Below are 26,465 nucleotides of genomic sequence, written 5' to 3'. Positions count from 1 at the left end.
GATTTTGAAATAATATTAATTAATAAATATAAATAAACAGTTTCATTTAATTAATAACAGAATCAAAAAATTCCTACTCTTTTTTACAAATTTTTTCTAAAGTACAACTGCAAGATTTTCTATTTCAATTAAATGTTTTAGCTATGCTTTCATAATTGCTTCTTTTATTAGAACGTGTTAACCAAAACGATTACTAGGGATAAACTGAAAAATTTAAAACGTTACATCAAAGCATGCTTTGTGTGTTTTCGGGCAATTAAACATTTCTATTTTCAATTTCTCGTTGGCGCCGAGTGCCCGGGTTCGGCCGGTGGTTAGCCTGTGGCTGACGATCGTTGATTCGTTTATCGCTTATCTCTCTTTCTCTCGCTCTCTCCTCTTTCCTACCTCTTTGTTGCTTCAATTTTTTTCGTGGTTTTCCATTTCGTGCAACCTCCCTTCATCCCCGTTCCATCGACAACCCTACCATCCGAATCACCCTCGAGAATCGAACGGATACCAAGCAATTATTTAACGCTGCGTACTGTGGCTTTGGTTTGTCTCGTTGAAATACGACAGAATCCCGCCTATCGAAACGCCTCTTGTACGAGGTGACAGTTTCATCGATTATCCTATTATCATCGAACACTGAAAGCCAACTGTGATGAAATAAATTTGGAGTCGACTGTCTGACGATTATCTGATTATTGGAGAGCTTCAATGATTTAATATAGTCGAAAAACTATAATTTCGAATTATTCATATAAATTTTACTGCTCATTATTGATTATGTAATATTAAATTCCTCTATCTTTTGAAATAATTAAAATAATTTTAAATATCTCATTAATATTTAGGAAATAAAAATTACGGAAACTTATAAATTTGCTATTGACCTTCTTTTGTATACTGCAAAAATAATTTTAATAAAAAACAAAATTAATGATAATGTTAATGATAATATTATATAAAACAAATAACAATATCTTTATTATATACAAAAAAGAATTTATTTAAAATTATATTCTTTTAATAAATTATTCTTTTATTTTTAATCAGTAAATCAGTGATCGATGAGTAATGAGATGATTTGGTAAGCATTTTAGGAATTAATGATGCATTGAAATTCAACAAGATAACGCTTATCGCGAGAAATTGTATACATATATATATACGGAATATGTGCTATAGTTTTCGAATGGCTAGTTTCTAGTACAATGCGCATAGTATTGCGTTAGGACCAACTTGGGAGCAAGCAGGTGTTCCAGCTTTTCTCTCATGGGAGGTATCACATCCTCGCAAACCAGAAAATATGTCTCGTAGACAAACGTTAGCTGCGACACAGAAAACTCATAAACGGTTGAATTGTCGGCGGAAATGCGATTGTTTTGAAAGCCTGAGCGCATTGAACGTTTGAATCATCCATTCATTCTTTGCGCGTATTTTTCTTTTGCTCTCTTTTCTTACATATATATGTACATTTACAATTGTCAACTACAAATTAAAAGAAGAGAAGTAAAATCAATAACAAAAAATTCTATCAAGCTAAATAATTTGATTAAAAAATCAATATGCAAAAATTTTTAGAATTTAAAATTTATTACAAGCTCGCACGTTAATCTACACTAGAAAAATTCGTGTAAATTATAAATCAATTTTTGAATTAATTTATCAACTAACGCGAAATAATATTTTTAAAGTCATGGTTAGTATTATTTAATTCTGTCGTATAAATTTATTTACTATTTATCTTTAATGATTCAAAGCATTTCGTAATTTTTTTTATACTTTATACATTTCTTGTGTTTAAATGTTCTTATTACATAAATTAATAATAATGAATATATTGTGAGTTGATTATCATCAATTAACATGTCGTATATTTACAGATACATATAGCACAATGATTGACATAATTGAGGCATCATCATTATTACACCTTAATATGTATTCGATTACATTGGTTAATAACCAGAGTATAATACAGATAACAATAGCTACTGTTTTTCCAATTAAGAATTAAAAAAGAAAGTATAGAAAAGCATAGTAATATATTATTATTATTTTTTATAACTTTCAGTATTAATATCAATTAGCATTAATTGAATATCTGTAAAGCAAAAACTTCTTTAATAATAATTTTTGTTTTAATTAATTTTTTTTAGTATATTTTATAAAATATATGTCTTTATGCGCTTGACGAAATAGAAATCGGTCTTTATTTATAAAAGGTTTTATTTATAAAAATTAATATTATTATTAATAATAAAATGCAATTTAAATGTTTTATACAGAAAACCCGTTGTGGATTCTTTACTATATAATCATTATCCTAATATAACATTCTTGATAGTCAAATTAAAGTGATAATATTCAACCATAATCGAAATCACAATCTTATATATGTCCGTATGCACATATGTATATGTGTGTGTGTGTGTGTGTGTGTGTGTGTGTGTGTGTGTGTGTGTGTGTGTGTGTGTGTGTGTGTGTGTGTATGTGTGTGTAATAAAATATCACTGTCTGAAATCGTTTCAACAGGCATAAAATACATACAAACCTTCTATCATGCACCGAGTTATATATAAGTATGCAAATACAATGCGAGCGCATATTTTATACGCGGCGAGCACTTGGCGGAAAGAGCGGTCACGCCAAAAGAAAACTCGAGTGAAGCAAAGGCGACGGAGAAGGGTGGTAACCAGGAGGGCGGAGGTGAAAAAAGAAAAAAAGAGAGAAGAACGGGCAAAGCTTGGACGGTTCTGCCTGTCGGGCCGGCATCGCATTGCACGCAGGATTAAAAACCTCAGCAAGAAATATAGCCACTGCAAAAGCTCTCATTTGCAATCTACTCCTGCTGCCCTCGGCTTTCTACCGCGCTACTTTCCCGCGGACAAGGCGGTGGAACGGGATGCTGAAGAGAAGCAAGGATAACACGGTGAAAACCCACGGCTCTCCGCAGTGGTCGACGTGAGATGATACGTTACTAAAGTACACCTGTGATCGCGCAAAACAGCTTAAGCCTGCAAAACTATCTCCTTCGATTTTTGCGGAGAACGGCGACCTATATCTTTTCTATTCCACTGAGGAATATGGAGTGCTTCTATATGAGTAAAACATTGAGATGCTATATACCATATATGATAATATATAATGTAAACTTTATAAGCTTTATATATTTTATTTATGACTTACATTTCAGGATTAGTTTTTTTTTCTAAGGTTTTTCATTATCTGGTTAACTTGTGGTTAAGCTTAATCTGATTTCAACTAATGGACTTCGTTTATGACGAATCATAATCATCATAAAGATAGCCCATTGGATAACAGATTAAGTTTAACCAAATAATGGAAAACTAGACCTTATAGTGTTTTCTTTTTAGGTTTTGAAATATTTTATATAACATTATTACATCATATTATACAAGAATAACGGTAGATGTTTACATTTATGAAAGGATTAGATCCACGGCTAGCTACAAATGTGGAAAATGCTAAGCATCGGACTATCCGTGAATTCAGTGAAGGGCTTATACGCACGGATACCTCTTCCATGATCTTTATTTTTATTTCATCCCCACTCTTATTTTCTTTTGTTCGTTCACGTCTCACCTGAGATCCAGCTGCCCGTGAAAGGGGTTCGAGGATAGGCATCGACTCTGGACGAGGGTCTGCATGTTGTTGCAGAGAGATCGACCGACGGAATAGCGCGGAAAGGGCGCGGAAGTGGGGGTTAACGACCCCGATAGTCGCGGTAGAACGTGCGTGAGCCCTCGCACGACTGATTACGAGTGAGCGACCCTTTGACGATCACGATCAGCCAACTCGACGCACGAGAAAATAAGAGCGACAGAGAAAGAACGGAGCAGGCAGCAGCACGAGAAAGCGAGTATGTGTGATCGATCGGAGCGCGAGCGGCGAAGAGAGCATCGCCTTAGGGCTCTTCCGGAATGAAGGGTTAGTTATATCGATGCGATACGCGGCTACTATCGTGTATCAGTGTCGATAAATCACCGGATGTAGGTACTCTGACGTGGACACGTTAGGAAAAGCGTCGCATTAATGTTTTGCTATGCAACCATACGGAACATTAGAACTCGAAGATTTATTCGTGAAAAGGATGAGATACGGGATGTGGATACTCTAGACATGAAAGAATTATGTGCACTATTTAAAATCGATTTTAAATTATTTATAGGAATATATTATCGTAATCGCTGGTCGACGCATGACATTGGGCTGAAAGATAAACAGGATATCGATCCTTTCGACATCTGAAGTGGTGCATTGTGTATGGAATTAATCGCAGCAAAACATTGTCCGAACTTTAAACATTAGGTTGAAGGATGTTAATCATTTGTTGAACATAAAGTTTATAATGGGCTTTACAATAAAATATGTGCAGCTAAGGAATTCGCTAAGGCATTTAACATTGCTGCAGAATTCAAGTACAGTATGCTACTAATCGCTGTAGTCAACTGACTTATGTTATGTACACGGATAAATCCTCTTTAGCGACATAGATAAATCATGGAATATATCATGCTACGAGGTTCAGAGCTATGTTGATATTAGCGTTTTTGTTATGCCTCTAATCGCAAACATTATAGTACAATCTGCATCTATGTGTGTAAACAGGCTTTTCGTTTACATTGCATCGTATATACGTCATTTCTCTTTTTGTATTTCTATGACAGAATCTAATGCGTTCAAATTATAAAAATTATCTTAAAAAATAATTAATAAATCAATATTTTTTATGATTAATCATAATCAATCTCTTCAAATGTGACACAATTCAAACATTAAGTTTTCTAAAAATTTCTTAAAAATAGAAGAAAAACTATTTTTTACTTGATAAAATTATTGGCTCAAATAATATATCGGTAAAAAGTATACATTCTTAACATCAAATCATTTTTACTTTTATTTTATAACCCTAAAAAAAGTCGTTCTTTTTGAGGTAACAATTGTTTTTAAAAAATTATCTTTTTAGTCGTGATGATTTTGATGTTTTCTTTTTTTATAAAATTAAGTTAGTTCCCGTTTGATTATTAATAGGATAATGTTTACTTAACTTAGTCATGGTAATAACTTTTATGAAAATCGTTTTGTTAATTGTGTCATTTTTTAAATATAGGAGCGATGTGATATACGAATATGAATTAAGAAGTATTAAAATCATTGTATCATAATTTAAATTCCACAAATATTATAGTGAGAAATTATTTTACAAAAATCTATTATTTTCAAAGAAGCATCTAAAAAATATTTTTAAGAAATGAAAATATCTATTAAAAATATGTTTACTTAGCAAAACGAACACAGTCACTCGCACTTTGATTTATCGATATCTTGAACTTTTTCCTTGATTTGATAAAGAGTAAGTGATGCAGGAAATCGGTTGGTGGTTAGTAACTAGGCGTAACAAGAGCACCGACTCGCCAGCCATGTCAGGCAGTATATAGTGGACCCTTGAATTCGTATTTATGTTTGTACCCGCCGTTTGGCAGCGACGGCAGCGGTGGCAGCGGTAGCGAGAGTCTCGCGGAATTGAAATGCAAATAGTGGGATCCCGGATGCAAATTCCGGTTGCACGGGGTAACGCCAGCCATCCTGAACGAATGAGCGGACGAACGAACGAACGAATGAACGAAACACGGCTTGGTGCGGCGCAGGCACGGATCAGTCCAGAACGGAACTAAAAGGAACGGAACCGAGTGTGGACCGCGGATAGAATGGAGCTGAGCGAGGCAGAGAGTGAGCGATGAGTGCGGCTGAAGAAGAAAGACAAAAAATTGATTGCAATTCGGCGCCACTCTCGGCTTGTCCGAGATAAAAGTAATGCGTTTCGTGCATAACGAGTCGCTCCACCTCCGCCGCCACCACCCAACGCCCATTTCCACCCTTTGACCCTCGTATGTTGCCCACGTTCTTCCCCTTCCGACCTCTTTTACCGCGGTACCGTTTTGTTTTCTGCCGCTTTCTCTTTCTCATGATTTTTTTTGTTTTCTTGATTGCCATGCAAAACAGATATGTACACTATATGGCACTGATCAACTAAACAGACAATTGCGAGCATCTCATAAAATTAAAGAATATATATTATAGAATAATAATATGTTTTAATAAATTAAAAAGATTAAAAAGAGATTCTATCCGAATATATCTGAGTCAAATTTAGGTCAAGTTCAATTATTAATTATAAATTTCTTGTATCGGTTCACTAGCATCTATATACTTATTACATTGAACTTATTACATTATACTTATTACATTGAATTATTATAAATAAAGAACATTTTTGCGTGCGCGTATACACACACGCACACACACACACGCACACACACGCACACACATGACACACACACACACACACACGCGCACACATACAAATATTCATAGTATTTACACAAATGCGAATGTTCGCATGTGTATGCTCACACAAACAGACTAGATATAAAATTAGACTAGATATAAAAAGATCGACTTTAATCAAAACGTTTAGTAATCTCCTACTTTCCACCCTCTTTGGCTTATACAGAATTGGATCGATATTTTATAATTATATTAAGTGAAGTTGTCGCAGGTGACGCCATCGTTGCATCACTTATTTCGAAGTAGAAGTATCATTGCATCGAAATGGACGACAATCGGACGGTTAACAGGAAATAATTGGACATTCGTAGTTATCAGGCAGCCAAGCATATCCGTTATTCTCTGAATGGCTAAGGATCGGTTGTCAGTATTAGCTGGAGATATCGTTCAGATATCTACCTACTTGGATACATAGAACACATCAATTTTCTGTCACGTTTACCATGTTGATCGAATTAACGATCATGCACGACGTATTTCGTAGCATGGTATTGCTCGATGGACATCGGAATTTAAGCGTGCTGTTTAGCCTAATTGATAAGATCGTGTGTCAGTTTTGCTTAAAATTATCTCGTCATTTTATCCGACAGATTTATATGATTTATATGAAAAATCCTAGTTTGTTTTTTATTAATATTTTATTTAAAAATTAATTCGGAATCTTAATGTATTATATAATATCACGTTATCAAATTTTCTTCAGAAATTATCAAATAAAGTAACGAACATAAATAAATAAAATATGTAATAAATTTTGTTGATTTGAATATCTCATTTCTAATACAATTCACATTAAAATTTTTATAAAAACTATATATTTTATTTCAAATAGTTTTCCTTATATTTTACAATTCTAACATTTAACATAAATATATTATATGTTCTATTTCAGTTTTCAACTCTTGCAGATCCTCTATTAATATTTTAAAATAATAATTCTATTAATGTATTATGTAAATATATTTTACAATATACATAATCTTATTTTTATTTCTCCTATTTAGCTATGTTTTGTTATGAAAACATTGTTATTTTGCTTTTGGAAATTAAGTTTGGTCACACAGACATTTCTTATCAGACGCCGCACCCTATGCATACATATAAAGCTTCTACTTTTCGTTTCCATGCGATGATCACGTCTTTTATGAAAGTCATGCTCAAACGTTATTGATAGATTAAACAGATTGATGTTCTTTTTTAAACAGAATTAGCGCAGTTATATTGCTTTATACACATTATTCACATGAGTTAATAAGTCAAACTCGAAAAGAAGTAATTGAATTTATAATTTTAATTTATGTAAAATAATTTAATTTCTCTCTAAACAATAACTATCTATGTTCAATTTGCTGTCTTTTTATCGTTAGAGAAAAACTTTAATTTTTAAATACTGTTTTGATGTAATAAAGAGTAAATATATTTAAAGTCTATTTTTTTTTTAAATCCTCGTTCTTTTTTAAAAATGATAATTTTTTAATTATGTGTATATTATTATTGTGACAATAATATTGCTTCATATGTTTATTAATACTATGACAATTTCTACAACAACAAACTATTAGACAGAAAGTAATTGGTAGTAAAATAATAGTAGCATTTGTTGTCAGCCTAGAATAAACTTAAAGTCGATTAGAAATCGCACAGGTTATGTAGAAAAATAGAACACTACAAAGCTAGTAGAAATATACATAGTACAAATATAACATATGAGAAGAATAAAGTACAAACTATAATAGCATACGCAGTATATTCTAATTAATGAAACAAAGAGATTCATATTAAGAAACAATAAAAGCTTCAAGAATAAGATCAAATTCGGCAAGGATAATAATAAAGAGAGTGGGGCAAGGAATACAGAAAGAATACGCCATCCATGCGGTAACGGCGCCATCGAAATTAACATTTAAAAGCGGAAAATTTGCAAGTGCCAGAAAGCCCGACACAGAGCTAACTGTGAACTGTGTGGGGGAAACCATCGTACATAATAAAGTTGCATACACGTGCGCCTTCGTTACCGGGCGATCCGCGAGGAAGCAAACGCGGACTGGTGAAAAAGAGACATCGTCGAAAAGCGCGGGGATTGCAACAGGGGGTACAAAAGAGTGGTTGGCGACGGGAGAGGTGGGCTCACGGTGGCAGAACCCTCGCTGCTAAATGTAAATGTCCGGCATTTGTTACTTCGCCTGTATGACCCGCTGCTGTTTGTTTGTATCTGCGGTACGGGAGCAGCGTGGTGGTGGTCGCGGAGACGCAAGGGGAGAATAGAGAAAGCGGAGAAAGAGCAAGCATCACCAACGGGCGTAGAGCTATTCGTGTGGTTTCTGCCCCTGCTTTCAGTGCATGTCTCTTTTTTTATTTTGGCCTTCTCTGTACCCCCCCCCTCCCTCCCTCCCTCCTTTCCTTCCCTCTCCTCCGTGCCGATGTTCTGCGTAAGCCACCGCTTGGGCACACGCTCATTTGTAAAATTTTATGATGGTCCCCCCGCTGCGTCTTGTATCCATTATGTTGTATCCATTACGGACCGTGCGGCCGTTCCTTTTTACGAATTTCGTTTTAATTACTGGCTTGTCCAGCTGGCGTAGCCTTCGGCGCGCATACGCGATCGCGCGGGAGGGAGTCCTAAACGACTTTACACATCGATCTGAGAATATTCCCGTGTATTGAAATCATGAAAAATTGCGCGGTATGCCTCGCGGGCGAAATCGGTGATTGCGATTTTCTCCGCGCCCATCGTTAAGCTTGTGCGCGATAAACGGCGAGCAGATAGAAGGTTGGGACAGGGACATTAAAAATACAAAGGCTTGTAAAATTTACTCGACCGGTCAAAAGTGCGCGGTATTAACGAATCTCGAGTGAGATTAGTTTGACATAATTAAAATCGAAGCGGAAGTGATTTAATCTAAAGCTAATCTAAGCTTTAAAATTTCAAATAAAAGTTACAAAAATTCATCTTCTATTTAATTTCGTTGATAATTCTTGAAATAATTTATAATAGAAATTAATTTTTCTATTTTTTGTATTTTTAACTGAATAAATAATTTTATAACAAGATATATTAATATATACATAATAAATCTAGATTTTCCATAAATTTACATTTTTCCTTAAAAAATATATATATAATAATAACTTTATCTTTTTGACAGATATCATTTAAATAGTTATTTTTATGTCAAAATTATCAAAATATATATATATAAAATTATTTCCAAAATTGATAATAAATAAAATCAATCTAATTGTTTCATAAACTTAATGCATTTGAATAATACACACACATATCTATAGTATAAAATCCTTTTAAAAAATGCATAAAAAAATAATGAATTAGAGCAGATTGCAATACATACGTTGCAATACATACATATTTTGTTGCAAGCTTCATATTAAATGGTAAAGAGATAAATAGATTATGTGTATTTTTAAGATTGTTGATTTTAGATTGTTAAATATGGTAATGAAATTTATTTGCTTTAACACAATTCTTTGAAAGTAATGTCCCATATTGGTATATTAAAGACATTAAATTCAGTTTCCCTCAATAAATCAATAATATTGATGTCATAATGTAATTTGTGATAATTGATTTCTGTGTAAGAGTTGATTGTTCATCTATTCAAAGTTCTTAAACATGAAAGAGACTTAGATCTATTCTCACTCTACAATATGATCGAGTTTATTTCGACAATAGACGGCAGCTTGAGCTAATAATATTCCTCCCTCTGGGCAAATAGAGCAAAGTTTGAAATCAGAAACGCGAAGGGTTGTCTCGCGCCCCGACTTTTTTTTTTTTTTACGTTGTATCTTTTCCTTCACCCCGCGAGTTTTACCAGTCTCTTTAGCTCGGCAAAGAAGAGAGTATTGTGCAGAAAACTTCCACGTGGTATGTCAGGCCGCGTCGCCGACTGCCATACTTGTGTGAGACCGCCACTCTTTTGATATTTCAACGTAGTAGACGAGTGGCGTGTCGTAATGAAATCATCTCCAGTGCTTTGATCTTTTCCCCGTGCGGCACACCCCCTGGCCATCGTCGGTAACCTCCGTGTCGCTTTCCGTGGAAAACGCGTGGTCGTTCCTGCCACCCACGCGAATGTCCCACTCATCCTGCATCCGGCTCTACCAGAACCCTTCAGTCGCGTCTCCACGCAGACAGGTAGGCAGGCAAGGTATACGGCCCATTCCAACCCCACACACCCCCATGAGTTCCTTCTGCACTTCTTTACCGCAACACATTTTTATCATGCAAAAAGCAATTTTCTAATTATGACAAGTGCTAACCGGTTATTCTTTGTTGGATACATCTTTATTCTTTTCATTACATTTGCCAGCCGACTCATAATTATCTTCTCGCACAAAGTTTCCCGCGCAGGAGCAGGTGCTAACGGAACCTAAAACGTAAAGTAAGCGTTGCACAACGTAAAAAGAATCTGTACGCGGTGTGATATTGTGCAAGAATCATGAGATGTTTTCTTTGCGCGAAAAACGGCAATAGATGGTGACGATGATGGATGTCGGAACTGTTGCGTCAGAGACAACGCGGACATAAGACGATGAAGTGCGAATGAGCCTTTTTCTTTTATATGATATGGATAGAAAGAACCCTCGATAATGCTCAGTACTTGTCTTTCAGTTTAACACTTCATGAACAGGTGATATCACACGTTGAATCATGACACTATAGGATGACGTAACTATACATTTGATCAGAAGGAAAAATCGAAAAGAAACAACGTAGATAAAAAAAAATAATACGCACAGCCCATATTTTATCTTTTCTGTACGGCAAAAATGTATGAACAATAAAAATGTCACTAATCGAAAAACAATTTGGCACCAATAAAAAGCTTCGTAATCACAAAATTGTAACTTTTAAAAGAGTTTTACAATAGTTTTTTTCTTGAAAACTTTGCATTTATCAATTATAATAAAAACAAATTAATAAATCAATATAAAACTGCATAGATTAGCGTTGAAATTTTTTTGAAAACGTAATAACGTTATTACTATGTGAAAATGAAATATTTCAGATAATTTTTAATTTTTATTTTGAAAATATCTACAAATATTCTTAGAAATGCAGTTTCTCTATTTGTGTCATTGAATTATTCTGCAATAATTATAACTAGTAATGCACTTAATGAAAGTTTGCTGTACTTTATAGTTTTCTAATAACCAACTTACTTCCATAACAAAATATACTTATATAAAATAATTATTTAATTAATAATTACATGATTTAAACCATGTAATTCAAACAAAAGTTTGAATCATTTTATTGTATTAAAGTTGTAGTTAGCATTTCTAGCATCAATATTGTTATATCTACATCATTATCAACATATTGTTTATTTAATAATATATATTGTTTAATAGTTATTATTATTTATTGTTTAATGTTTATTGTTATTTCATTTAAAAACAGAATTATAATAATTACACATTTCAGATTCTTCTCATAAAGTTAAGAGACTGATTAAAATGTATTAAAAGAAAGATTATTTATGCAAGCGAGGAAAAAGCAACAATATAATACATAAAAAGGAATAACAGTAGGAATAAGGGCACTATTTACTATAGTGGACAGTGACGATGATCGATACGCGGATAAGCGCGTTGACGAAGGCGCCAAGAAGCATAGAAAAGGAAAAGGGACAAGAAGCTTGTTCTTTGTACGAGAGAACCATGACCATGGTGGCTATATAAGGTGTATCGAGCAACAAGGACTAACGGCCTTTAATTAATAAAGTTACGAACAACTCTCAAAGTCTTCCTGCCTCCGTCCCCACCCACTAGCAGCTATTTCCTTCGCTTTAGAAATTCTGGTATTTTTCCCCACTTCCCCTCATTGCTCTTCGTACTTCGCATCTTTCATAAAGGCCTACCTGTGAAGTTGTAACCCTTTATTGGATGAGAAAGTGCCTTCCGCTTATTTTACAGAGATACTTCGCCATGAATTTTCCTTCGATAATTATGATTGTTTTTTTATTATACATATATATAATTTTTTTATAGTATTTTAAAAAATTTACTTTAGTTTATAATATTAATAATGTTTGATAAAATTAATAAATATGTAAATATAACACAAATTTATTTATATACTTTCTAAATCTAAATTAGTAGATAATTACTGATATCAATGCTAAATATTCCATTGATAATCAATGAATGAAATGTGAGATCCCTAATCTAATGTTTATTATGTGATCCTAACCTTGTTTTAATGCATAAATTCAGTAAATATAATATTAGAAAATTGAAATTAACATGCAAATATCAGTATTTTAATTATATAATGCTCAAATATTCTTCCTTTTTTAGTTGAATTTCACTAATTATCTAGTGTCAAGTATGCCACTGGGTAATTAGTGACTTCCACTGATTTAGATTTAGAGAGTATAGATGTAACAATTATCAACTTAAATTTTTTTTCAAATTTGCGTTTATCTTGCTTATATTTCTTTCCATTATGAAATTAATAAAAATCATTGTGTGAATAGAAAGAATAGCTTCGTATGAAACACGAGATAATTGTATACAAGACATGTTGTGTCACGTAGATATATTTTATAAAAAATTTATGATTGGAAAATATCTTCTTAATAAATTACATTAATGAAAGATAATGCTATCAAATCATGATTAAATATTCATGGTAAACTTTTGGCAACAGGTGTTATCGTATTTCTTCTTATTAAAAGAATATAACGACACTTTGTGTTTATAATTACATTTTTTAATATTCGAGATAAGAATGGGATTACAGCTAATAACTACAGCTATATCTGATTTTTAATTAAAAATGGATTGTGTGATTTTTGATTAATTGTATTTAAATTAGTATAAAGATTTAGTCATAAAGATTTAGAAATAGAGTGTCGTTATTCATACTAACAAAAATAAATATATTTAAAAATAAAAAACTGATTCACAATATGCTCTAACAAAAACAATTTATTTATTCTAATAACAATTATTTATTTTAAGTCCATAATAAAAATTTTGTATAAAATAAGCTCTTTAACTTTACTTGACTAAAAGTCGTAGAAAGTTAACGTTTCATCTTTTGAACACATTCAGGTATTCTAGCTTATAGAAATTTATACGTGCAGTTCAAGAAGCGGTGTACACAGAACGTGAACACACATTTTATAGTCACGTGTAGACACTCCGAATTTGTAATACATACGGATGTCGTGGCTCGCGCATATATAACACCATATATGTATACATTACCGTTATGTAAATTATATAGTATATATACACATATGTAATGCGTAAACGTTGCTCGTAATAGTGCATGTGTGTTGGACTTTTGCTACGTATATTAAGTCAGCGACATTTTCATGTGCATTACACGACGCGTACTTACATGCGGCATAATGGAAATAGATGTATAGCATATTCAACGTAATATGCATAGAGTGACGTAAGAGTCACTTCACACATGATTTATTGATCAAACGTTTCGCGTAGCATGTTAAATATATATAAATGTTTTCATTGATTTAGGACCTATCAATCTTTCTATATCATTCAACAAAAAATTATAACGAGATTTTTTGAATATAAAAAATTTCTTTTTATATAATACATGTTTTGTTTAAAATTAAAACTTAATTTTATATTTCTCCAATTACTATTTGACAAAATTAGTATATTTTTAGTTTATATTTTTAAAAATATAAACTAAAAAAAAACATATGAAAATAATATAAAACTAATTTTTTCAATTTTTGGACAATTAATTAATATTATAAATTAATATTGTAAATAAATCTATATTACATAGAAATTCTTTTAATCCGGCACATTATAATTAATCACTCGCGGAATACATATTTCCTTCTCATCGGCGCCAAGAGCGGAAAGGATTGAAGATCTTTCCAAACTATGCTACAGCTTCAGGAACTATACGGAGACGAACCCCCGGAAAAGGAAGCACCACCCGTGGATTGCCAGACTTCAAGAATTAAACCGCGTTCCCTCTGCCAACATCGTGACATCTTGCTCGTACTATGGCGCATTGGTCGCCGTACTTTTCGGGAGAATCTTCCAGCGAGTTATGGCTTGCTAAAGAAAATTGACTTGAATCTACGCCAGGATAATAAAAGCATGGCTACGAGGAAGTGGGCGAGAAAAATGAAGAAACAATTCTGACACCATAAGCGATACCGGTAAGGAAGAGGTCGTTCAAGTCTGTAAAATGGCCAGAAGGAAAATCCTTCTCGTTATATAGATTATAAATCGTGGCTGTCGGCCTTAATGTTAATAAATATCTATTAGTGAGCTTTGAAACTTCGCAATACCGATGTTATGAGCGATATTAAATATACTAGAGGTATTCTATTATTTTAAAACAGTTTGTCCATTCTATATTTGCTAAGTATGTTTGATATTTTATCTAAAAATAATTTAGTAAACAGATCTCAATATTATTATATAGATATATTATATAGATAAATTATTATATTTTATTCTCTCTCTCTGACAAATAGTTGTTACTTAATTGTTTTAATTCTGTTTTACTTATCGACGATTATTTATGTTTGATACAGAAAAATTAAATTTTTTATACTTGCGTTATGGAATGAAATTCTAATAACGTAATGATAAATAATATTGATATTGAGTTGGAGAAATAATATTAATATTGAGAGTCACGTAATATTTTTTTTATTATTGCTATTATTATGTATATTACCGATGTCATCCTACAGCAGTATCATTTTATAAATTATGTAAGTAATTTTATTGGTATTATTTATGTAATGGCACAGTGAGACAGAATATACTGATATTGATCAAGAGACTTCAAACGTTTCATTGCATTAGAAAATTAACAATAAGCAGGAGAGATTCATAAAATCTAGTACGCATTTTGCTCAATTAATGTGGACTTTACGTGCAGAAAATTATGTTATACATGATAATACATCATTATTTTTCTTTTTATGCAATTGAATGCTATTAATATTATAATAGCGTTCTTTTTCTATTGCATACGTATGCATGTTTAATATAATTAACGTATTTAGGGATGTATTAGAAACAAAATTCAACAATACTGTTATTATTATGATATTTTCTGTGGTATATAATAATCTTTTGTAAAATGTATTCCCCTATCAAGTTATCCGATATTTAAAAAATTTTTTTTGCATATAATTGCATCAAGCAATTGAATAATTTTTTACCTTATTCGGTGTCGTTGCTTGTTGCTGCGGCGAACAGCTGGTGCTGTGTATAGTCGGCTGATTGGTTGTCGCCGGCACGATGCCCTGATGATTCAGATGGCTCAGCTGATTCAACTGGGTGAGCTGCTGTGGTTGCTGCACCGGATTCTGGGTGTTGGCCTGCAGCTGTTGATGATGCGACTGGTGCGCAGGATGAGTCGTCTGATGATGCGTCGCAGGGAAGGTGGGTACCGTGAACGGGACGAACAGCATCGGGCTGCCGAGGATGTGCGCACCACCTCCACCCAATGCCCCCGTCTCCTCCCTACACCTTTTTCGTGCGTTTTTGGTTTTGGGTAACTTTCTTTACTCCATCAACCGTGTTTTTTGTTTTTTTTTTCTTAATTTCGGCTACTACGTGTATCGTTACTTTTATTATGTTACTTTTGTCAAGTATTGCCGACGACGACGACGAACAGAGTAGAAGCGTAGCAGTAGCACTAGTAGTGGTAGTAGTGGTAGTAGTAGAGGTAGAAGTAGTGGTAGTGGTACTAGTAGTGGTAGTAGTAGGGGGGTAATAATACGTGTCGAAGTGAAGCTACAATGTATGTTTAATAATTTATCATTACCTGCACTCCTGCCCCAGCCCCTGGTGCTGGGGGTGGGCGTAGGGGGCGGCTCGGACGGAGGTGGTGGACGCCACCCTCGCTACCCTCAGCGATAGACCGCCCCGCTGGCTGGTAAGCTGGACCGAAGTTGGTTGGTGATTGCTATGCACGCAGCAACAGGCACGGCAGCCGATCGACTGTTGTTGATTCGGGATAGCCTGGAGATGATGAGTTAGGGGGCCCCTGGGCCCCGTGGAGGAGGGAGAACACGGGTACACCCCAACCAGGCAACCCACCACCGCAGCCCCGGGGCCCGGTGCGCTCGGTGCCAAGGCGCCTGTGGACGAGGCCACCCCAAGCTCGCTGGCCCTCCGGCAACCACTGCACCACTGCACCCACCCTCCTTGTTGGGGGGTTTGTTGATACGTCCTGTTGACGTCGATCGTTGAGCCGGGCTGAACAACTTCAACTTGGGCTTCTTTAAATTCACGATTGCCTGCGGGTGGGATTTTGCTACTTTGTTGTTGACTTGGGGCGATTTACTCTGAACTTGCGCGTAGTGTACGCTGATTCTTGATCTGTTCCAAATCTTCTTGGATCAAGCGATAATCAACAGAGAAGGCTTGAATCGCTTCACTTCGACTTGCTTTTTAAATATGTATCACAACACCGACACTCACGTAGAAGGCTGCTTACTTTAAACGAATTAATGGAAAATTACAGTTCTTACTGCAGCCTTATGGCGAAAACAGATGAATTTTAACAAACAAATTTAACCACTGATGTGTTCTAACCACTGATGAGTTTTTTAAAATCTCTGTTAGCACCGTTGTTTACCATAAAACGACACGATCGTATCGTTGAAAACTGCCTTTTACGTTTGTCACAATTTTCTAGGAAATGTTTTGAAGAGTATACTAAATTTTATCGAATTTTGTCCTGTGGAATGTGTTTACCGCATACTCTTGGCGCAGTCGACGCTCACTTCACGGCCACGTGGTCGACTTGGGTAATCTATATTAGTAGGAGTGCCGGTATGGATCGCAAAACATCTATTTTTGTGTGTACATCACCGCAATTAAAAAAGTTTACAATATATTTTTTTGTCAAAATAATTTCTTCTTTCTTTTAAAGTGAATACTCAGGACAAATCATCGCATTAACAATAATTACGTATTAAATTATAAATAATGGGCTTCGAGACTCAATTATGTTTGTGATAATACAATTGTTGAACACGTTTCATCGCATTATATATAAAACCGGCAAACTGACGATGTCTTCCTAGTCAGCAGAGCATATGTGTTTCAATCTTAGCAATCCGTTCGAGTCTATAACGGAGGAATCTGTTTTGGAGCTCTATATTAGTTGATTCAGCAATATAAATCATAAAATGTATTCCCACTTTATGATTGAAGATACTGCAGCATGTGTATCTACTATATGTATCTTGCAACTTGCATGTTATTTGTTATTAAAACCTATTAAAATCTTCCTGATGATGACTAGACTATGGTGAACAACACTCGCAATCGCACGCGTCGCACAAAGGTTTTAGCTTACGAACGCGTTGCGGAAAAAGACACGAGGTTCGCGGTACACGCACAATTGGAAGAATGATAATCACTGATCGTTCAAATAGCACCTTTTTTTATTCTTGCTAACGCTGCTTTAAATATCTTTCATATATGACAGGTGTGGACCATAGAAATCTATTTAAACGTTATTGCCGCGCAAATGACATATGAAATAAAAAGCGGCGGTTACTTTCGATCTTTGTAAGAGAATCCACCCCCTTAATTGCGGCGACTTTCTCTATTTCCTTCACGGGTAAATCAAACAAAGCGGCCGGTCCTCGCGATCGTACAAATGAGGTTAAAGACACGACGGGTGGAAAAAGAGGGAACCTAACCCGTAATGTTGGAAGGTCGCTCGCCGACTGACTAACACTTCCGTTCAGGCTGTTGTGCGATTCAGAGTGGGGGATGCTTCGTTGGGTTGTTGTGTGTAGGGGTTGGTGGCGGTGGGTCGACTCGTTGGTTGGTTGGTTGGGGTGGTTGTGTGTGCTTCGCTCTTGCTGTGCGCGGGAAATCAGGGGCTTTCAAGCCTCCAGGATCTGTACAACCCGGCGAAATAGCGACCAGTTTCACGTGGCTCGTACTAGCTTGAGTTCAACTACTTTCACCCTGCGTCTCGTTGTTAATATCGGAAGTTTTTATAAAATCTCAACGCCGTGAATTTTAAGTAGGCAATGTGCGTCGCAAGCCCGCAAATTCCCGGAATATCAAGTTGACGTTTATTTATTTATTAATACGGAAGTTGGTTTGTTAATATGGAAGCAACGAGGGAGTGTTCATATAAAGATCATTTCTCACTTCTAGAACAATGTGTTGGAATTGGATAAATGTCGCTTGTGTTCTTAGAAATTTAATCGTGTTGCGGCAAATGAGCAAATAATCAAGAATAAAACACAAAAGAATAAAACATTTGGTGTAAGTCAATTAAACGATGAGAAGAAATCGAGATGTACGAGAGACTGCGTAGGGTATCAGGTGCGCGCTTATCCTATCAATCGAATTATCTAGAGTTTGTCGCAGCTGCTTCAAAATATCCTTTTATCTCGATACATATAAACCAGATATCAATCAGTATTTGTTATTCAATTTCTAAGGATATAAAATAAATCGGTCTTGGTATACCGGGATTCGTCATCAGATATTTAAATAAAATTTATTTATAATTTTCCAGTCTCGATTAAAATAATTCAAATGATTTTAGCGTGCTAATCAAATTAGCGTTAATTAATATTCGGATAGATAGATTTCGGATCGATAGTGTCGCTTGAAATCTCACAAATCTTTATATTCTTTGCTAGGCCATAAAAGACGTTTAGCCGTCGGACACGAACACCATTCTGCGAGATTATAATTTGCAGATTATAATTTGTTGAAGCGTATTTCTAGGAAGATTCTCACGTTACCTTGCACTAAAATAATCACTTAACATACGCACTCGGAGCACCTGTCACAATCGTCGAACTTGTCACGCACTGCCGAAAAATATCACTTTCGCGAACGTCTTTCCGTTTTCAGAACGATGTCTCTCGAACGAGCGCCGAAGAACGACGGGGGGAACGCGTACCGGTTCGTAAACGTGGTTGTTTATACGCGTGCGTCCTGATATGATGTTGTGTTTATGCGGCCGGCGATTGTAGGTATTGGCGTGACGGAGAGGGAAAAAGTGTCACAGCGCGAGTTACAAGCGATGGATAAAAAAATGATAATGGCGGATGAACAGACGGATATAAGGTGATAGTGTGACGGCGTCTCGTAGACTAGGGTATAATGGACTATGGATTTGGTGGAGCGCTGGTCCTGCACGTAGGTAGGCAGCGTGGAGACAAGAACCCTGTATCGCAATGTATCGCGGTGGTGGTGGCGACGACGGCGGCGGCAGCGGCGGCGGCGGCAGCGGTAAATGGAGGGGTGGTCCGTCAGGCTGGAGGGGCGAGTGGGTGGCAGAGGGTAGGAGTCTGGCTCGTTCCTTCCTTCGTTCGAAGTGGTAGAAGAGAGGGTAGGTCAGACGATCCCGAGACTGAGGGCGCGCAGAGCGTCGTTTCTCGTGCGGAAACAGTTACCGTTACTTCCGTTGCTGAAGTTGTCATGTATATCTTATTGTTTTTTTGTACAGCTCGATTTCTTGCTTTTCTAACGTAGCACGGATTCTGTCTTTCCAGATTGACTTATATTACTATATTTCTGTATTATCCATGTCGGAAAATGAATGATTAAATATCTATTACAATAATGAAATTTTTATTGTGTTGTCGTCTTAATTTCGAAGTCTGCTATTTTTATATTGATTACAGATAAATATGTAATAAGATATTGAAAAAATAAAAAAAATTCAGTAATAAGTACAGAAGGGGCCGGTCGTACGGGGTTGATTGTGAAAATCTCCTTTTTTTAAATTATTGATTATTGTAATATTAATTTGTCGTGTAAAAGACTTTTCATCAAAAAACATTGTGTATTATTTATAACTTTTAAGAAAATAAAGTTAATGAATAAATTTTCCTCATTTCCTATTTTGCTGTCTGATAAGTTTTTACCATTATCAGTGCGATTTCCTTGTAATTATGGAAAATAACATGTCTTAGAAAATTTTTGTTATAGTTGAATAATTATTATTCTGACAAAGTTTGTGAATACAATCTCTTTTATTAAAAACGATCATCATCATCATCATATGGAATAGGATATCCAAAACAAACCAGGATTAAACATTCTGATCTTTTTAGATCGATTTCTTTTTAGAAAAGATATTTATAAATATAATATTTTATATAGATATTATTTTTTAATTTTTCATAGAAACTATATAGAAACTGTAAGTAGTACAAAAGCTGTAGTACAAAAGCTGAAAAGCAAATTACGTATTTTATGATAAAAATAACTATACTTATATCAATATCATAATTACTATTATTTCTTAAAATATAGAACTGAAATTAATATAAAAACTATTTTTTGTATGTCTCATTGTTCATAAAAAATGTATTACTACTGGAATGTTACAATCAATATTATGTAACAATTAGCCCCACACTTTAAGAATGGAGTTAATTGTTACATTTTCGTAACTTTAATTAAAATTAAATTATTTATTTACGATGATGTATTTAAAAGTAATATTTTTCTCTCAATCTTAAGGGATGTAATTATGTTATATAATGCTTTAAAATTTTATACATACTTTTCCCTAAAAATTATTATTAAAAAACTGTGAGCAGACAACCAGTCTTTCTCTACATCATTCTATAAAAATTTCGATGAAAGTATGAATATTTTTCTCTTTTGTGTTAGTTTGCTAAGAGAGAAGTGTAACCAAAGGAATGTAGTTAGCGCTCCGATGAATCGATCAGTACTGGTCATTTGGCTCCCTTTGTCGTACGTGTTAATTAAAAATTGCTGGCGGTTATCGTCGTAGAAGGAATCACGCACATGCTTGTAATTAATTCATCAATAAATTCCCATCAGACCAGCTCAGTAATCTCAGCGTTCCTCGTCTATGCTGCTGAAAATTTCATCTTTTCAAAACTAATAATTACTGATATTTTTTATAAAACATTTATTAACTGTTCACGAATGAAATAATTGTTCTAATTGTAATTATTATCGAAACATCAGCACAATAATATGTATATGTTCAACTATTCACAATCCAAATTCATATACTATGTAATGTAATTATTAAACTATTAAAGTGATGATGATATAAAAAATAGGTAACTTACCATGAAACTTTTTTGTTATTACTTACAAAAAAATTCTTAAAATGTTTTTATTAGATGTACAACTTTGCTTCCGTCGTTTTTTTTCCGAAATTCGAGGCTTTATTGTAAAAAACTGGTTATACATTTATGATTCAAAGTATTGTCCATCGCTGGCCACTACTTTCTCCCATCTTTCGGGTAGCGTACGAATCCCGCGTCGGAAAAACTGGTCATCTTTTGAGGCTATCCACAAATCGATCCAATTTTTTACTTCTTCATAAGACCGGAAGTGCTGGTCAGCCAGGCCGTGTGCCATTGATCGAAACAAGTGATAGTCAGAGAGAGCAACGTCTGGAGAATACAGCGGGTGTAGGACTTCCCATTTCAACGTTTCCAAGTATGTCTTGACCACTTTCGCAACATGGGGTCGAGCATTGTCATGCTGCAAAATCACTTTATCGTGTCTCTCGTTGTATTGCGGCCGTTTGTCTTTCAATGCTCGGCTCAAACGCATCAATTGCGTTCGATACCGATCGCCTGTGATTACTTCAGTCGGTTTTAACAGTTCATAATACACTACGTCGAGCTGGTCCCACCAAATACAGAGCATGACCTTGGACGTCAAAATCACCGTTCTTGAAGCGTTGAAACCACTCACGACACGTTCTTTCACTAATAGCGGCCTCACCATAAGTATTTGAGAGCATTCGATGAGCCTCAGCCGCAGATTTCTTCATATTGAAGCAAAAAATTAAAATCTCCCGCAAATGACGAGAATTTGGCTCGTAAACTGACATTTTCAATCGAGAATAACTTTATGATGCAGACACAAATCGATTAATGTTTCTATGGGGTTATGTTGACGATGCCCAAGTTTATTGTATGACGTCTATGATCTATTTATTTCGACCACCACTTACCGCTAAAGCCATCTATAGGAAAACGGCGGAAGCAAAGTTGTACACCTAATACATAAATAAATAAATTTAGAAAAAACTTGTTTGTTATATTAAAAATTTATTATTTTACTTCATTATATATATGCTTTAAAAATAAAAACAATATGTAAAACATATTTCCTTCATCAAAATATTCCGTCTAATCAAATTTCCATTACCATTAAGAAGCAAATGAGAAATATAGTGATGCAGATCAACGAAAAAGTCGACAATTGTAAAGACTTTAAATGCGATTCGCGACTCATCTATAATTCAAAGCGCCCGCGGTCGGCGGTCTTCCATTGGGTCGCCATCAACGAGCAGGCTCGCGAGCACGATAGATATGGTGTATACACTGCACCCAGGAAATTTCGTATTTTCGTGGCTAATGACTGAGGAACGAGACGGTAATGTATTCTATGCGGAACATCTACTATGCGCTCCCCATTAGCATTTGTAATGCGCATCTACCCCTAACTCGGGGCGCAAGCGTTGACGCGCTCGGCGCAAACCCATCAACGTACCATTTATAGCACCGTTTCATGCCCGCGTACGCGGAGAAAAGAGTTTACTACTCGTTGCTGGTGAATATGTTAATAGGATGCACCCGTGCAAGCAGCTCGTAGCATCGTCCGCGTTATGACGCAGCCGTTGCAAGATTATGGTCGCTCGACGTCGAGATATTTTTTCGCGTCTCCCAAAGGCCGCGATAATACGCGGAGGTAGATGCACCATTAAGAGGTCTTTCACATGTCATGCGAACGCAATCGTTACATCCGTTTGTCGATGCTTTGTGATTCGTTTTTTTTTTCTGCACGGTGGCCAAAGCGATTTCCACTTATCGCTTTTGCATGGAATGCCCTTATCGACTTTGCTGAGTTGCGGATAATCGAGGGCGACATATCGCGTGCGTGCGTTCGCCGCACGGCAACACGTGTGTTTACACTTCTGCATTGCCAAGGTATTTTTCTGTTACAATCGATATACTGCCAACAATATAATAAAGAATGCTAAATATTATGTATATATCGAAACTCGATTTATCTTCGTCTATGAAATTTTTTATTTGGAATAGGAATATAACTCGTCACACAAACAAAAAATATTTGAAAAAAATATTAATTTATAATTTCTTTCTTTTTGTTTTTTTCTTCTTTATTATACTAGAAATTATTAAGAAACAAAAGTCAGCAATCATAACCACATAATTTAACAAAATCAAATTTAATAATTTCTTATAAAATAATTAATTTGTATAGCGTTTATCATATTCAAGAGTCTTCTATCGGATATTCTGTGAGAATATCATGCAGAACATTTCGTAACGATGTTGCCACGAAATTTACCAAGAAATGCACAACAAACAAACGCGGCTTCTGTGACGATAACGCCGTAATTAACACTTCAGCAGTGTGCCGTGCAATCTCGCCGGATGTGTTTCACGTAGGGAAGTACTGCAGCCGCTATAATATCTATGAAAAACGCTTGTTCAGAGCCGGAACGACCGTCGAGACCTGGGAACGTCCCGAAGCGCAGAGGTGGTGACAGCAAAGGCGACGGGCGCAATAACGGATAAGCGGAGCAATCGGACAGTTCGCAAGCGGCCTCTGCTCCTGATGGGCTGGACGATGGAGAGACACGGCTGTAGGGAGTCGGTATATTTATAATGACCCTATATGTATGCAAATGGCTGCATATCGTACGCTCCTATTTCGCTTGCATCGCTCGCACTCGCACGTGAGAGAAAGCTCGGTCCACGCACCTATCTACCTCTCCTCGTATCCCTCTATCTCTCCCTCTTGTCTCTGCCACTTCTCTCTCTCTCTCTCTCTCTCTCTCTCTCTCTCACGCACACACTTGTATTTTCCAAACACACGTACGCCGTGGTTGCGTGTGCAATTACGAACACGCAGAGGCGACAGCGAGCTGAGGGATGGAGATGCATCGATTGTGCGTAAACGCGAGTCAACGCAATTCCACGAGAGACCGCGGCACAATTTTGCAGTTAACCAGGTCTTTTCGGCCATTATACACGGTCTCACAGCATATTCCTGATAGATATGACAGATCGCTTTCCGGACGAGAGCGTTCTAACTTGACAACGAACATAGTATAACTTTCTATAGGTTCACTATAAAGAGGTATAGAACTCATACACCTCCATTTATGAACTTTCTGATGAAACACATATTTTATCTCCTCTCTCAGGAGAATTTTGCAGGCATGTACTGATTAACATACTGAATGTGTATTTATATTATACAAACATAATATTGTATGCGCAAATATGTATATAATTTTTGCCTAAAAATCTTTATAAAAATGTGCATTAATCAAATGACACATATTTAATAAACTTATACAATGTTTTCAAATCTAAATATAACATGTTAACATATATTCAATTGATATATGGGATTTATGCATAAAATCTTATCAACATTTGATTTTATCACTTGCTGATGCATGCGATGAAAAACAGTAATATATTGCGATTTTATCTTCATTTCTGATTCGTTGCTGATGTAAATTTGAGCTATATATTTAACGATTTCATTAAAATAACTATATGAAGCAATTTTTAATATGGATATTAATTACATCTTTAATTATCTTTTTAAATCAATAAGAACACATCGGAAAAGACATTAATAAATTAATACATCATGTATTTTAATGAAAATAAGAAAAATAGAAAAATTGCTCACGTGCTCTTAAGAATTGATTAGCAGAATATCTTTAAATAATTTAGTAGATTTTTAGAAATCTCTAAATTTAAAGTCCTAGATGTAAAATTGGATCATATTATTATATGTGCTTTTACAATGCGATAAAATACATTCATCTTTTTCTGATCTAAAACTCGCTTTGCGTAAATGTCGATAGGGCACATCGCGATGCACATAAATTATAACGATAAACATGTTATTTATAGACCAACATAAATTGGCTATGCTAATTTCTGCTGATCAGCAGGAAACTGCGTTGGGGGATCGCCATAGTCGTGTTCATTGAAAACAAATTGCAACCTATGCCAACGCTACAAATCTCATCGTTTAGTCAATATGCAACGAGAAATAAAAATCTTTTTTGTATTTAATAATAATCTCTTATGTATAATTTTCATAATTTCTAGTTAATTATAATCGTGGACAATAAAAATGTAAGTTATGAATGTGAAACGATTACGAAGAACAGATATTATTTTACGTTATGTATATTAATTATTAATTAATTATTACGACATAATGAGTATACAAATTGTTTCACAAATTATATATTTATTACTATAATTATTCTGTAAAATGAGTATGCGAATATTATTCTACCAATTGAGCATTATTAATTTCCGCATTCCGTAATAAGACAAGTTATATAGTTATATAGTTTTTAATGGAAAAACTTTTGTATGTAATTAATATTATCAATTTTATTTAATTTTAGTGATCCTATTATTATATTAAAATCACCGTAATAAAGTAAGTAACGAGTTTAAGATACCGTTAAAGCGTGCTCAAAGTTATGGCATTCTATCCTTCATAACCGCATGACATTAGTACAGCATACAACAATATACCACGATAAAATAGGATCAGCAAGAAGTAACAGCAACAGTCGCCAGTTTCCCGCTACTAGTTTCTATCTCCGCGGTCTTGTTTTGCAGTACGAAACCGTGAACTACCTTAAATAATTGTGAGCTTAAACGTGTTTTGCTAGAAGCCGAGCGAAAGAAGCGAGGCAATCAAAGGAGAAGACTGTCGAAAGAAGAATAAGAAAATTAATTAGTAGTAAAAAGTTTGGAAACTATTTGAGTATATTTGTTCAAAATCCAATGATCTCGAGCAATACATAAATACGGTTTACTAATAATAAATAGACGAGTGTTCAAAGTAATAAGATAATTCTTTAATCAATAAACTTGATGAATTGATCAGGTATAAAGTTAGTAAATTTAAAATTATTAATGCTTAAACATTATGCGATTTACTAGAAATAATTAATAGATTTTAATAATAAATTAACAGCTATATATAATATTTGTTAATTACTGCATAGTGCAATTACATATGGTATATCGCTCCCGTAAGAAATCACAAGCTAAAATTTTTTG

General features: G+C 34.8%; 1 protein-coding gene across 1 annotated transcript in view; it reads right to left on the bottom strand.

Annotated features, from left to right (window-relative positions):
* LOC108694772 overlaps nucleotides 1-15,806 on the bottom strand; it is a 195,692-nt gene extending 179,886 nt beyond the window's left edge. The window contains exon 1 of the mRNA XM_018204429.1: nucleotides 15,555-15,806. Within this exon, the coding sequence (XP_018059918.1) occupies nucleotides 15,555-15,806 (252 nt within the window). The remainder of the gene's footprint in view (nucleotides 1-15,554) is intronic.
* Between the last annotated feature and the right edge of the window lie 10,659 nt (nucleotides 15,807-26,465).

This window comes from Atta colombica, unplaced genomic scaffold (genome assembly GCF_001594045.1).
Source record: "Atta colombica isolate Treedump-2 unplaced genomic scaffold, Acol1.0 scaffold125, whole genome shotgun sequence".
Classification (NCBI taxonomy): Eukaryota; Metazoa; Arthropoda; class Insecta; order Hymenoptera; family Formicidae; genus Atta; species Atta colombica.
Note: the sequence above shows the minus strand (reverse complement) of the source record. Positions and strands in the feature narration are given on the sequence as shown.